Source organism: Triticum dicoccoides, chromosome 6A (genome assembly GCF_002162155.2).
Source record: "Triticum dicoccoides isolate Atlit2015 ecotype Zavitan chromosome 6A, WEW_v2.0, whole genome shotgun sequence".
In the NCBI taxonomy this organism is placed as follows: domain Eukaryota; kingdom Viridiplantae; phylum Streptophyta; class Magnoliopsida; order Poales; family Poaceae; genus Triticum; species Triticum dicoccoides.
The window spans coordinates 135,164,962-135,178,631 of record NC_041390.1 but is presented as its reverse complement, the minus strand read 5'-3'; the positions used below and the strand labels follow the sequence as shown (position 1 = coordinate 135,178,631).

Genomic DNA, 13,670 nt, shown 5'->3' with positions numbered 1-13,670 from the left:
ATATTATTCTCTCTATGGCAATATGTGGAAACTTATTTTGCGGAGCCGGACACTACCTTTGTGTTCAAAATCTTCTATGAAGTACTTGGAGGAGGAACCCGCCTTGCAATGCCGAAGACAATCTGCGCGCCGGACTTGTTTTCATTGAAGCCTGGTTCAGGGGCTACTGAGGGAGTCCTGGATTAGGGGGTGTCCGGATAGCCGGACTATACCTTCGGCCGGACTCCTGGACTATGAAGATACAAGATTGAAGACTTCGTCCCGTGTCCGGAAGGGACTTTCCTTAGCGTGGAAGGCAAGCTTGGCGATACGGATATGTAGATCTCCTACCATTGTAACCGACTCTGTGTAACCCTAGCCCTCTCTGGTGTCTATATAAACCGGAGGGTTTTAGTCCGTAGGACGAACAACAATCATACCATAGGCTAGCTTCTAGGGTTTAGCCTCCTTGATCTTGTGGTAGATCTACTCTTGTACTACCCATATCATCAATATTAATCAAGCAGGACGTAGGGTTTTACCTCCATCGAGAGGGCCCGAACCTGGGTAAAAACATCGTGTCCCCGGTCTCCTGTTACCATCTGCCTAGACGCACAGTTCGGGAGCCCCTACCCGAGATCCGCCGGTTTTGACACCGACAATAAGCATCATTCATAGTAGAAGTAACATCATCAATAACTTGCGATATATCAGAATTAATAGCATGTGGTGGTGTTGCAAGTTTACTCATAACAGAAGGTGAATCTAAAGCAGAACTGGATGGCAGTTCCTTACCTTCCCTCGTCCTTGAGGGAAATATCTTAGTCTTTGGATCTTTCAGATTCTTCATAGTGATAATGTGATAATAATCCCAAGTGACTCAACAAATATAGTTATGCTCCCCGACAACGGCGCCAGAAAAAGGTCTTGATAACCCACAAGTATAGGGGATCGCAATAGTTTTCGAGGGTAGAGTATTCAACCCAAATTTATAGATTTGACACAAGGGGAGCCAAAGAATATTTGAAGGTATTAGCATCTGAGTTGTCAATTCAACCACACCTGGAGATTAATTATCTGCAGCAAAGTGATTAGTAGCAAAGTAGTTTGATAGTTTTGATAGTAGTGACAGCAACAATAGTAATAGTAACAGTCATAGCAGTAATTTTGTAGCAAGTGTAACAATGATGATAGCAGTAGTAACTTAGCAGAAACAATATAAGATAAATTCGTAGGCATTGGATTGGTGACTTGTTGGATGATATTCATCATATGACAGTTATAACCTAGGGCGATACGGCACTAGCTCCAGTTCATCGATATAATGTAGGCATGTATTCCGTAAATAGTCATACATGCTTTATTAAAAGAACTTGCATGACATCTTTTGTCCTACCCTCCCGTGGCAGCGGGGTCCATATTGGAAACTAAGGGATATTAAGGCCTCCTTTTAATAGAGAACCGGAACAAAGTATTAACACATAGTGAATACATGAACTCCTCAAACTACGGTCACCACCGAGAGTGGGCCCGGTTGTTGTCACTCCGGGTTGTTGGATCATAATCGTAGTAGGTGACCATGACTTGAAAGATCGGATCTAAAACATGGATATAATGATGAATTCATAAATGGTTCAGATCTGAGTTCATGGCACCCGGGCCAAAAGTGACAAGCATTAAGCATAGCAAAGTCATAGCAACATCAATCTAAGAACATAATGAATACTAGGCATCGGGCCCTAGTATTCATGATCCAACTCGATTACATGATGAATCTCATCCAACTCCTCACCGACCAACGAGCCTACGAAGGAATTACTCACTCTCGATGGAGAGCATCATGGAATTGGCGATGAAGATGAGTTGGCGATGATGAAGAACGAAGATCCCCCTCTCCGGAGCCCCAAACGTACTCCAGATCTGCCCTCCCGAGGAAGAACAGGGCTTGGTGGCGTCTCCATCTCGTGGATCGCGATAATTCTTTCTTCCTAAAATTTTTCTGTAAATATGTGATTTTATAGTATCAGGGGGGTCGACTGCGGCACCATCAGATGAGTACAACCCACCTGGGCGTGCTAGGAGAGGGGCGCGCGCCCTGGTGGGTTGTGCCCACCCAGGGCCCCCTCTCTGATAGGTCTTGACTCCAGAAATTCTTATATATTCTATAAAAATTCCTCGCAAAGTTTCGTTCCATTCCGAGAACTTTTATTTCTGCACAGAAACAACACCATGGTAGTTCTGCTGAAAACAGCGTCAGTCCAGGGTTAGTTTCATTCAAATCATGCAAATTATAGTCCAAAACAAGAGGAAAAGCGTGAGAAAAGTAGATATGTTGGAAACGTACAGAAAGATTTGGCTTGAATCTTGCCAGCACTGCTAGGTGTAGCAAGATCGAAGTGAACACGGAGCCCGGAGGTCATTTCAACGCTAAAGGATGGTTATTCATCCTCGGTGGCCAGTGCAATCTTCGATGACTGTTATTACATGTACCTAGATTTCAGTCATATTTTGTATGAACATTGCTATACAGAGAACAATAGAGTAGCCCATGAATTAGCTAGGCTAGCAAAAGTTTCTCCTCCAGATTTATGGTTGGCGGCACCCCCCTAGGGATGTTATCCCGCTGATTGTTTCGATGCTACTATTGTAGAGAATTAATAAAGGAGGATGATATAGTAATTTTTTTCCCAAAATAGATATAAAATAAAGATACTAATAAAGGAAATAAAGGGCAAAAGGAGAAATGCATAGAAACAAAAAAACAAAAAACAAAAACAAAGGGAAGGAGGGATGGCTGGGCGGTACAAATAATTGGGCTTCAACGAGCTCATAGAACACCCCTAAAAATGAAATCACTAATTAAGGAGCATCTTTTGCAAAGGTCATTCCCACCTTCCAGATTGAGACAAGTGGCGCACTGTGTGTCACTTGTCGCAACTTGTCAGTTTTTCATTTCTTCGTAGATTCGTTTATTTAAAATATTTTATCTCTTAAACCGTGCATCCAAATCTCGAACCATTTTTAATGTTGGATTTCTCGGGTCGAGATCTTCAAAACTAGATCTCATGCTGGTAGGTTTTGACGAAAAAAAATCACAAAAAAGGGGACGTAAAAACCGAACCAGGAGCATATGTTTTTTTCCTTTCCAAAAAAAGCACAGCCATGCTTTTTGCGGAAGCAAATCCATGTCTCTAAGAGAAGTAAACTTGTGCCTCTCGCTGAAGGGAAAAAAGAAAACACATTTTTTTTGTTTTCGAGATGTACGGTCGTGCCTCTCGCGGAAGTAAATAAACGTGTTCTTTTTCATTTTTGAGAGACACGACCGTGCCTCTCGTGGAAGCAAATTTGTGCGTGTTGCGGAAGAAAAAAAGTGTTTTCTTTCTCTTTTTTCCATTTTCAAGAGGCACGACCATACCTTTCGTGGAAGTAAAAAGAAAAAGAAAACCCCTTTTTCCATTTTTTGAGATACTTGGTTGGGCCTCTCGCAAAAGTAAATCTATGTCTCTCACAGAAACAAAAGAAAAAAGAAAACCCATTTTTTCGTGTAAATGTATTTTTTCTAAAAGAAATTGTCCAAAAGCTTAGAAAGACTGATGAAACAAGAAAAAACTGAAAAAAAACCATCTAAAAGGATAAAAAACACATGCGGAAAAATTTAAAATCAAGAATCGAAGGAAGTACTAAGAGCATGACACGTGACGGCGCCTAAGAGCCCGCTAAATGGGGCGCTCTGAGCCCACCCGAGGTGACCCTTTCGGGGCTCTCGAAACTAGTAAGCTCCCAAAAAAACAGCTCATAGAACAGCCCCATTAAAAAACACAGCACAAATCTCATAGCAGAATCAACGGCCTCAATCGAGTGACCCAAAATTTAAAATCCAGGCAACTTAGAAAAATATAGAACAGAAGTGTTGTATATTACTATCTCTGTTTTTACGAACAGAGGGTGCATGTCCTATACAAGCTGCGAGGCAGAGTACCTGCATACCCTGGCCTCTGAAAACACAAGCCCCGTTCCGCAGTAGTACCCTTGCCCCGGGCTGCAGTGTCTGTCCTCAGAGCAGACGCATCGCCCGTCCAGCGCGCACCCATCGTCCTTACTGAGCTCCTTGCCGCCGACGACGTCTTCGGACCACGGGCTGTCGAACAGTCCCCGCGGGTCCAGCTGCCGCTTGGCCGCGGCGAACCTGGCCCATCCCGGGTACTTCCCCTGCACGCCCCGGAAGGCCACCATCCTGTTCTTGGCCCAGTGCGGGCGCGCCCCGTGCTTGACGAACGCCAGCTGCTCCACCTCCTCCCACACGTCCTGGCTCAGCCGCGCCGCCGACGGGTCCGCCGCGCGGTAGTAGTTGAAGTCCACCACCACGGAGTCCTCCGGCTGGCCCAGCCACGCCTCCGACCTCCGCACGAACCGGACCAGCAGGCCATTGTAGACGTCCACGCCGCACATGCCGTCCGGGTTGAGGTCGCGCAGCTTCTTCACGTCGAGGACGAAGGACCGGAACCGCGCCGGCGAGAAGATGGCCGTGCTCTCGTAGAAGAAGAGCCCCTTGAACCTGGGGTCCCACGCGCACGCCGTGAGCGGGCTGGAGGCCGGCGGGCGCGCGCAGGAGCCCGACGTCTGCATCTTGCCCTGGAACCCCACGACGGGGTAGCCGGTGAACGGCTGCCCGTCCTTTCGGCGCAGCCCGTTGCCGATCAGCCGCTTCGCCGCGATCTCCGCCGTGGCCATTGCGCACTTGCCCTTGACGTTCCTCGACCCCTCCAGCGCGGTCTCCAGCGCCCTGACCCCCTGGGAGACCGCGATGAGCGTGGAGCGGAAGCCGATGAAGTCGTTGACCCCGTCGCCGGTGGCGTTGAGCGGCGCGCGGTCGTCGAGCCTGTACACGGCCTGGTGCTGGGACGGGTACCAGGCGATGTCGGCGAACTCGTGGCGCGCGGCGTGGTTCGCGAAGTCGTCCTGGAAGGTGGAGTCATCCCTGTAGTCGTAGGTCACGCTTCTCTTGAACCTCGGCTCCAGCGCCAGAGTGACCTGCAGTTGCGTACCAACAGTATATATATCTTCCATGCATCAGTTGGGAGTTGGACATGATGAAACATGAGTAAAACAAAACTTGCATCTGAACATGTGATCTCTTCAGAATGACAATGCGTGCAAGCATGCATTTTTCCTGTCTTTTCAGAGTTGTCGTGTCACAATAAGGGCATCTGCAGGATATGGGCATAATTTTATACCAAAAAGTAGTACCCATATACCGCCCGTTAATTCGTGAGTAGGGCACGGGTATAGCTTTGTACTCATGGATATACCCATACCCTATCTGTTTATACTGACATGTTACATATTTGTCGGATGCTATTTCGTGAAGTGTATTGCGAGCTTTTGACCTATGTTAAAGTTGTCATCAATTATCAATTTCAATTGAGATAATTGTTTTGTACTCATCTATCTGTTATTGAGTTGAGATAAATGTTCTTTTTGTCAAATGAGCTATGGATGAATGTAAAATTGTGAATAACTTGTGTAGTGTTTGATCTACCAATGGGTATGGGTACCCGTCGGGTATGGGTACGAGTATGGGTAGAATTGCGTACCCATTGACTACACATGTATGGGTATGATATTGCTCTACCCGCCTCATACCTATCCATTGCCATCCTTATGTCACGTTGTTTTTCTGCTGAAATTTTTTGCACTGCATTCATAGCGACAGCAAAGCATTTGCCACTCAACATTTCGGCGGCAATAGGCAACGGTGTATTAACAACATGTACTACCTGTCTCTCTCGGATTAGGATCTAGATCTGGTGATGTTTCATGCTTCATCTAGTCAAGAAAGCATTAGTGGTTGGCCGCACTCAATTGCTAATCGAAGAGTTAGTAGGGCCTTCCAGGGCCACTTGGACTAGTATGCGTTACACAGGTCATTCCAACTCTAACAGGACCAAAATACCAAAATTGTAATCAAAGAATCCATATTGTTTTCTGAGAAGAAACAGTATGCTTGAGTTGATTTATTATGTTACATCTTTCATATTCCAACTCTCTTCTGACATTTTGTTTACAGGATTTGCCCCCATTTAAGAGATTTTTCATCCGTTTTAACACACTTAACAAGACATATGCCACATATTAGATCTGTTTTTGTCTTCTGTCATTGTGTATCTATGCCAGTACATCATATATGTTTCTAAGTACCAAAAGCTCAGAATCAGAGTTTTCAGCTAAAACATGGCGGCACATCAATGAGATTTTTCCTTGTCTTACTAGCAGTACGAAATAGAACGCCAGAGTACAGATCGTACTACATGCAAAATTTAACCGACAGGCTAGTACAACAGAATGTAGTCCCTGCAGGAAGTCTGAACTACAGAACGGCGCACGCTCGACAATCCTTCTTGGTCCTTTTCTGAACTCCACATCTAGGGCAGAGTACAGTGGTGATCAGTAGTTCAGTACTAACCTTGGAGATAACCCCTAGAAGGCCAAGCGAGACGAGCGCGGCGGGGAAGAGCGCGTCACCTTTGGCGAGCGGCACCACCCTGGCCCACCCGTCGGCCGCTCCGGCGGGCACGACGAGGCTGAGCCGCACGACATGATCGTGCAGGGCGCCGCCCCGGCCCCACCACGAGCTGCCGTGGGACCCCGTGCTCACGGCCCCGCCGACGCTCACCCCCTCCCAGTAGGGCGACGCCGGCAGGCTCAGCCCGCTCGCCTCCGCCGCGTCGATCACGGCCCGCAGCGGGGCGCCGGCGTCCGCGGTCACCGTCCGCGCCGCCGCGTCCACCTCCACGCCAGCGTACCTGGCCGTGCTGATCAGCAGAGACGCCGCGCTGCCGTTCCCGCCGCCGCCGGGGCAGGCCAGCTTCGGGATGGTGTGCGCGAAGCCGCTGACGGCCTTGACCCGCATGCCGCCCGCGCTGGCGCGCGCCACGGCCGCGACCACGTCCCGCTCGGACGCCGGGTACGCGACGGCCGCCACGGGGCAGTCCGCGCGGTCGCTCGACCACGCGCCGTACGCGTTCGAGAGCACGCAGCCCGCGTCGCCGTCGCCGTCGCTGCCGCAGCGCACCGGCGGGCGGGGCGGGACGGAGAGGGCGGCGGGGGCCAGCGAGCAGAGCACGAGTAGGAGAAAAGCGGACATCATTGTGCGTGCGAGTGCGCGTTGCCTTGGCTAGCTGTGGTGTGTAGCTCGGCTCTGCTTTTGCTTTCCTCGTGTTGAGGCTGCTCCGTCAAGCAATGCGTGTTTGGCTGGAAAGGTTCGCCAGGGTTGCCTTAAGGATTCGTGGTGCGTCGGCTTAAGTTTCTCCTTGTTCGAGCATTTTGTGTGTAGCTTTTCGGACCGCGTTTGATCAGCAGACACGTCGAATTTAAAATGTTATTACTCCCTTTATGCTCCAGTATACAGAGACCTTCTATTGGACCGTCGGTCGGCCATTGTTCCTGTAATTTATGATATGAACGAGACACATATTATCATGTAAAAAAATCCAATTTATACTTTGCAATTTGTTATGGCCTTCGCTCCCTTTCAAAATGGAGGGGTTATAGCCTTTCTAAGGCGAGCTTTTAAAAAATGGTTGAAATCCATGCAAGCCATCATTTTTGTGTGATTCAATGGCTAGCCTTACTATTACCTCTTGTGAGGTACTAATATATACAGTATATGTTAACCTATCAAAAAAAGAGGTAATATTATATGTTAAAATTCCCGCAAAAAGGTAAAATGTGTTTTTTATCAAAAAAAGTAGAATAAGTTAATGATTGTGCAGGGCTCTTAGGGATTTATTTACGTCTACAAATTAGGAAAGAGATTTCTTTTGCGGGTAACTATGAAGAGATTATAGCGCACTTAAATATTGAAGGTAAATAAGGAAAGAATAAAATGCTATTTAATGTTATATACTACTAATCAATCTTCGAATATTTTCCTTTTTTATGAGACAATTCGAATATTTACCTTCCATTTTACATTCTAACACCACGGAGCAACGTGTAGTATTTTTTCAAGATGATATGTCGGCTCAGTTTTTCGGAGGTACTCATAGGGATGAGTGTATGCGAACCAACCCGTGGTTGGATGGTTAGAGGGACTGTGGTATCCCCAGCCCACCAAGGTTCAAATCTTGGTGCTCGTATTTATTTCAGGATTTCCGGCGATGCGCATTCAGTGGGAGGAGACGTTTCCGTCGACGACGAGGCGCATACCGTGACTTCGTAAATCTCAAGATAATATGTCGGCTCAGTCTTTCGAAGGTGCTCATAGGAATAGGGCGTGCGTGTGTGCGTTCATAGGGGTGAGTGTATGCGCGTGTATATGAATGCTTGTGGCTGTACTGATATTCAAAAAAATAAAAGGAATGAGCGTATGCGCATCTTACATTCTTAAGAAGTTGCTCCCCACTATTACTAATTCTTTCAACATGCATACTGTCTACATCAGCTTTATGCCACGTCAGTTTTTAGCACTAAATTTCTCTCACTTCTTCTGCTGCCACATCACCACCGATCCTGCGGTTATCGCCCGCACGGTTTTCATGTTGTGTCCTTCTCACTTTTTTTTTGAGAAAATCTCGCCATTTTATTGATTCACGATAATGTTCATAGGTACAAGCCTTGGGTTATGTGGAGAATCCAACCAAATATGTCTACCTATGGCTAAATTACAAGCAAATTTGGCAAGATTGTGAGCTTCAAAATTGTGATTCCTACGCTCATGGACAAAAGAGCACTGATTAAAACTATCTCTACGGCTCATAATTTCATGGACTATGGCTGAGTGATGACCTCCCGTTCCATGAACTATGTCATTTACAACTCCCTGACAGTCAGATGCTACCATCAGGTTCTGAACATGTAAATCCTCTGCAAGTGATAGTGCTTCTCTGCATGCAAACGTTTCCAAAACTGTCGGGTCTCTTGTGTCCCGGAAGACAACAGCCGAGGACCCCAAATAAGCTCCGGTGTGATCTCGGCACACAGCGGCGACAGCCCCACCGCGCATGTTGCGTGCAACTGCACCATCAGCATTAATCTTTGCCACTCCACTAGGTGAAAGAAGCCATTGTCTTGGGCCCACCTGATGCTGAATTCCCATAACTGGCTTGGTTTCCGTATTAGCAATTTGATCCAGCTCACTGATATAGGAGTTCACAAAGGAAGACGTTTGCATAGGAGACTGGAAAACGCCTTCGTGTATTGCCTGGCGCCGAGCATACCAAATAGACCACAGGGTCACCACCATTCTCGTGAACGTGCTGTGATCAAGGGCCTCATACATCTGAAATAGCCAGCTCTTAGCTCCTGGCTCTGTATTCTCCGCCATTTTTGCTACCAACAGAGGGTCTGACAATGCCCACGTACACCTCGCGGACGTACAGGAGATCAGGGCATGGCGCCATGAGTCAGGTGTCCCACACAACGGACATGCGTCACGGGTAGCCATGTTTCGTCTGCTCAACACGTCTGTTGTGGGCAGTGAATGGCGAGCCAAACGCCACAAAAATATTCTCAGTTTTGACGGCACCGTCAGACTCCACAATTTAGACCAATCATTTTCTTCTCTGTCAGTACTTGATGATCCCGATCTGCCCTCAAGCCAGTCTTCCCTAGTTATCTTGGTTTTCACCATAAACTTATACGCCGAACTGACTGTAAACCGGCCCTTCTTCTCTGGGTGCCATGCCCAGAAATCTTCAGTATTTCTGGTGCACACTGGGATCCTTAAGATCGCCTCTGCATCCGTAGGCAGGAACACAAATCGAACCAGCTGCTCATTCCATGCAGCCATAGCTGGTAGCATGAGTTCCGCTACCCTCTCTGGTGGGTCTTGTACAAGGGACACTATAGGTCGCAATGATGATTCTTTGGGTATCCAGTTATGGTCCCAAATACTCGTCGTTTGGCCATTCCCTATCCTTCGAATTAACCCTTGTTTGAGAATATCTCTGCCTTCAAGAATTGCCCGCCAGATCTGGAACGGTCTTGACCCAATTTCTGCATTTAGGAGTGACCTGTCAGGGTAATACGACGCTTTGAGGATCCTAGAGCTCAAAGACGAAGGGTCCTGTAGCACCCTCCAAGACTGTCGTGCCAGGAGTGCCAAGTTAAAGAGTTCAAGATTCCTGAACCCTAAACCTCCAAGATATTTGGGTCTTGTCATAACTTCCCATGACACCCACGCCGGTTTTCTCTCACCCTGTTTGCAACCCCACCAAAACTTTCGAATGATAGAATTTATATGACTGCACAGACCCTCGGAAGCTTGAAACAAGACATCGAGTAAACGGGGATTGTTTGGGCTACGGATTTGATCAAAACTTCCTTGCCACCGGATTTGCTGTGTCCTTCTCACGGTAGGCTGAAAAAGAAAAGGTGGTGTATTCCGTGCGTGTGTCAACAACGGGGTCATTTTTCGCAAGTGGGCTGCCCGGTTCAGTGGGTTAATTGGTACGTAACATAACTGCCTTCGTCATTTGTGCTAGCCCACTATCTAACGCGGCCTGTAGGCGGCTTATTATATCCCGGTGTTAGCCATGCAATCACAGTGGATCGCTTAGGCTTCATCTTCCCTATGGCCAGTCGTAACGTCGCCGCACAGCACACCATTCATTGCCATGAAAACGGCAACCACAAATCCACATGAAACGTCAGAATTCATCGCCGGCCTCCATTACCCAGCAAACAGGAGTTTCACCTTAAAACGCCATCGTCGATCACGCACAGGCTGGTAGCATCTACTCTCTGAACTAGCTGCTTCCAGCCCTGCACTGTGGTGGGAGATGCTCCCTATTTTCAGAGTACTCGCCATCTGACACCCAAGACGTGCCACCTACCAATGGGACTTTCTTGGCTCCATCCAGGTACTACGACGACCTCACCAGGAACCTTACGCCATTGTCGTTGTAATGGGCGATGCACGTTGCCGGACGCAAGACATACATGCTCACTCGGCGCGGCAGTGCCCATTCCCCCATGCGTCCCTCATGGCTGCGCCCGGCACGGGGCTGCTAGCTGACTGTTGGGTGCAATCCTACAACAACCCAACCTACCAGTTCGCGCACGGAGACGTGGGCACTCTGCGGAGCGCGTGTAGCATAAAAGTAAACGACGGCTTGCCGTCAGGTGCTGTATACCTCGGCTGCCAGCGTGGCTGGGTGTTGCCGATAGTGCTTCGTCGACGCAAGCAAGGTTGTGTCACAGGTGCTGCTGCTCGAAGGTGCGGCCAATTATGGCGAGATCATGTTATCTGGAGCCGTTGGCACAATGTGAGGCTGCAGAGCAACTTGCAAAACCGGAAACAAAACATGGGTAAGAATTTGTGTTCTATGGTCGTCTATTCTAATTTTATCTGCGGTCGTATCTTTCAAGAGGCTAACGTTTTGTTTGATTAAATTACAGGATAGGGCGCATCCTAAAATAGAATCCATAAGTGCTTACTTCTTTTTTATTCTGATCATGTTTTCCTTGCATGATATATTTGTATTGTTCAACCGGCATCTAACTTACCCGTGTAGTCATAGTGCATATACACAACCTAATTCAAGATTTTGCAAGTTGGTGATTTCCTTGACATTCTTTTTGATGCATTTTGAACTACCCGTTTCTTACCACTAGCACATGCAGGCAACCAGATCAAGGTTTTGGCAAAAGTTTTCTACTCACGTGTCTTTGCAGTCAGTTTTGCACGTCTTTGCAGTCCATATCAGCAATGGGTATCTTCCTGGTGCCACTACACCTTGAATCTCAATGGTAGTGGTCTCTCTGGGTCTCGGCAAAAAATTATGCTTTTAATTTTCTCAAGCATTCAACCAAAGTGGAGATCAATATATCAACTACCTTAGTTGCTTGATTATTAGTGTTTCTGTATTTGCAACAAAGCTCGATTGTACAGTATGGAAAAATCCATGAATTTTGCTGGATCCCTTGGAGATTTTTTATTTATTTGTCACAAGTTGTTGATTGGATTTAACATTTTGTCTGATTCATCATAAAGGAAAGTCTGAAATAAATCGCTATAGGTTATGTTGATAGTTCTGAAATGGCTGTAGTCTAAAAGTATCATCTGTGATTACTAATGATGTCACAAGAATATGTTTATATAATAGTAGTATTTTTGAAACACAAGCTCACAAGCTCGAATTAGTAGCATATTTTGGTTTATGTATGTGCATGCTTGCAATTATACTTTTTGAAGCAATATTAAGGAGCTCGACCATTGCTGAAACCTAATTTCATTTGCTTGCTGTATCTGTAGTTTTGCAATATCTACTAAATGCAAACTCCAATCCTGACTTACACCAATCTTCACCTCTCTGACATCCACCTCTGACTAATACTCATGTTTATCAAATCATCTTTAGTATTCATGTATATAGGAACCGATGTAAGACGCTATATGGCAACGTGACCCATCTCTGAAATAGCAACTGCATAGTCTATGTCCTATTTGGTGTGTACTTAACCGCATGTCAATTTCTTGCTGCTGACAACCACAAAAATATAAAATAATCATGATATTTAAATTCAACCAATTTAGCATTTAGTAGTCCACTAGATTTTCCCGCAACAACGCGCGGGGTATCATCTAGTGTATATAAGCGGTTGCGTTCAAAAAAGAAACACAACGGAGCAACGTGTAGTATTTTTTCTTAGTGCGCGCGGCTACGTGTTCAGTCCGTTTTGTTTCCCCTGGCCATTGGGCCAGTTACAGTCAAAGCTGTAAACCGGCGCACCCCTCTGAGCCATCAATATAAGTTTTTTTATATTCTAAAAAAAACCAACATGAGTTTTTAGTGCACCGGCCCATATACGGTCGCTCATTTCTGGGACGTTCCCGAACCGGTTTTGGGAGGTTTTCATTGGTTTTTTCTTCTTTTTATGGACCAATTTTATTCCTTTTCATTTTTTTTCTATTTTTTCCTTCTTCAAGATACATGAACTTTATCCTATTTTAAACTTTATTCAAACCCTAAACCTTTTTTTGAAAAACTGTAGATTTTTTTCAAAATCCGATGATTTTTTTAAAATTTGTGAACTTTTAGAAAATGATTAAAATTTCTAAATCTGTGATTTTTTTTCAAAATGATGTACATTTTCTGTATTTGCAAACTTAAAAAAAATCCATGAACTTTTCCCGATTTAGTTAATATTTTTTCAAAATTGATGAACTATTTTAAAATCTGTGATTTTTTTCAAAATTGGGTGATATTTTTTCGAATTCATGAGCTTTTTTCAAAATTGATAAAAAATTTCTAATCCAATATTTTTTTAATTGAAGATCGATGAACTTTTGTCAAATCATCAAGCTTTCTTTCGAACTCCTGAATTGGAAAACTTTTTCAAACTCATGAACTTTTATCAATTTTGGGATTTTTTTAAATCCTCAACATGTGAGACGGCCAACTGCTCAATTGATCAACCAGCCAACCGTGCGACTTGCTTTGAAAAAGTTTTATGTTTGATCGATCAGTTTTTTAGACAGTTTAGTCGATCATTTGAATTTGTTGGAGCATCATGTTCCCGATCGAAGAATTTTTGGGCCAGCCGCTAGACGTCGCCTTCGAATTATGCTGAGAGCACAGTTTAGGAACTCTTGTGGCCTTGTCCAGTCTCTAGCTTCCATTGTGGGTTTCCTATTTGACGCTTGACATACCAAAGCTCTATTTGGCGCCTCATGCTCCAGCTAAAGG

The 13,670-nt window shown here is 45.8% G+C and overlaps 1 protein-coding gene across 1 annotated transcript; it reads right to left on the bottom strand.

The window, feature by feature from the left end:
* Nucleotides 1-3,777: 3,777 nt before the first annotated feature.
* Nucleotides 3,778-7,301, bottom strand: LOC119316267 (L-gulonolactone oxidase 3-like). Its single transcript, XM_037590575.1, has 2 exons — nt 6,443-7,301; nt 3,778-5,010 (listed from the first exon to the last, which is right to left on the bottom strand). The coding sequence occupies exons 1-2, from the start codon at nt 7,124-7,126 to the stop codon at nt 3,934-3,936; spliced, it is 1,761 nt and encodes a 586-aa protein (XP_037446472.1). The 5' UTR covers nt 7,127-7,301; the 3' UTR covers nt 3,778-3,933.
* Between the last annotated feature and the right edge of the window lie 6,369 nt (nt 7,302-13,670).

Coding starts and splice junctions, on each gene's coding strand:
- LOC119316267 (XM_037590575.1), bottom strand. CDS start 7,126: ATGATGTCCGCTTTTCTCCTACTCGTGCTCTGCTCGCTGGCCCCCGCC. Junction 5,011..6,442: donor TTCTAGGGGTTATCTCCAAG/GTTAGTACTGAA, acceptor ACGCAACTGCAG/GTCACTCTGGCGCTGGAGCC.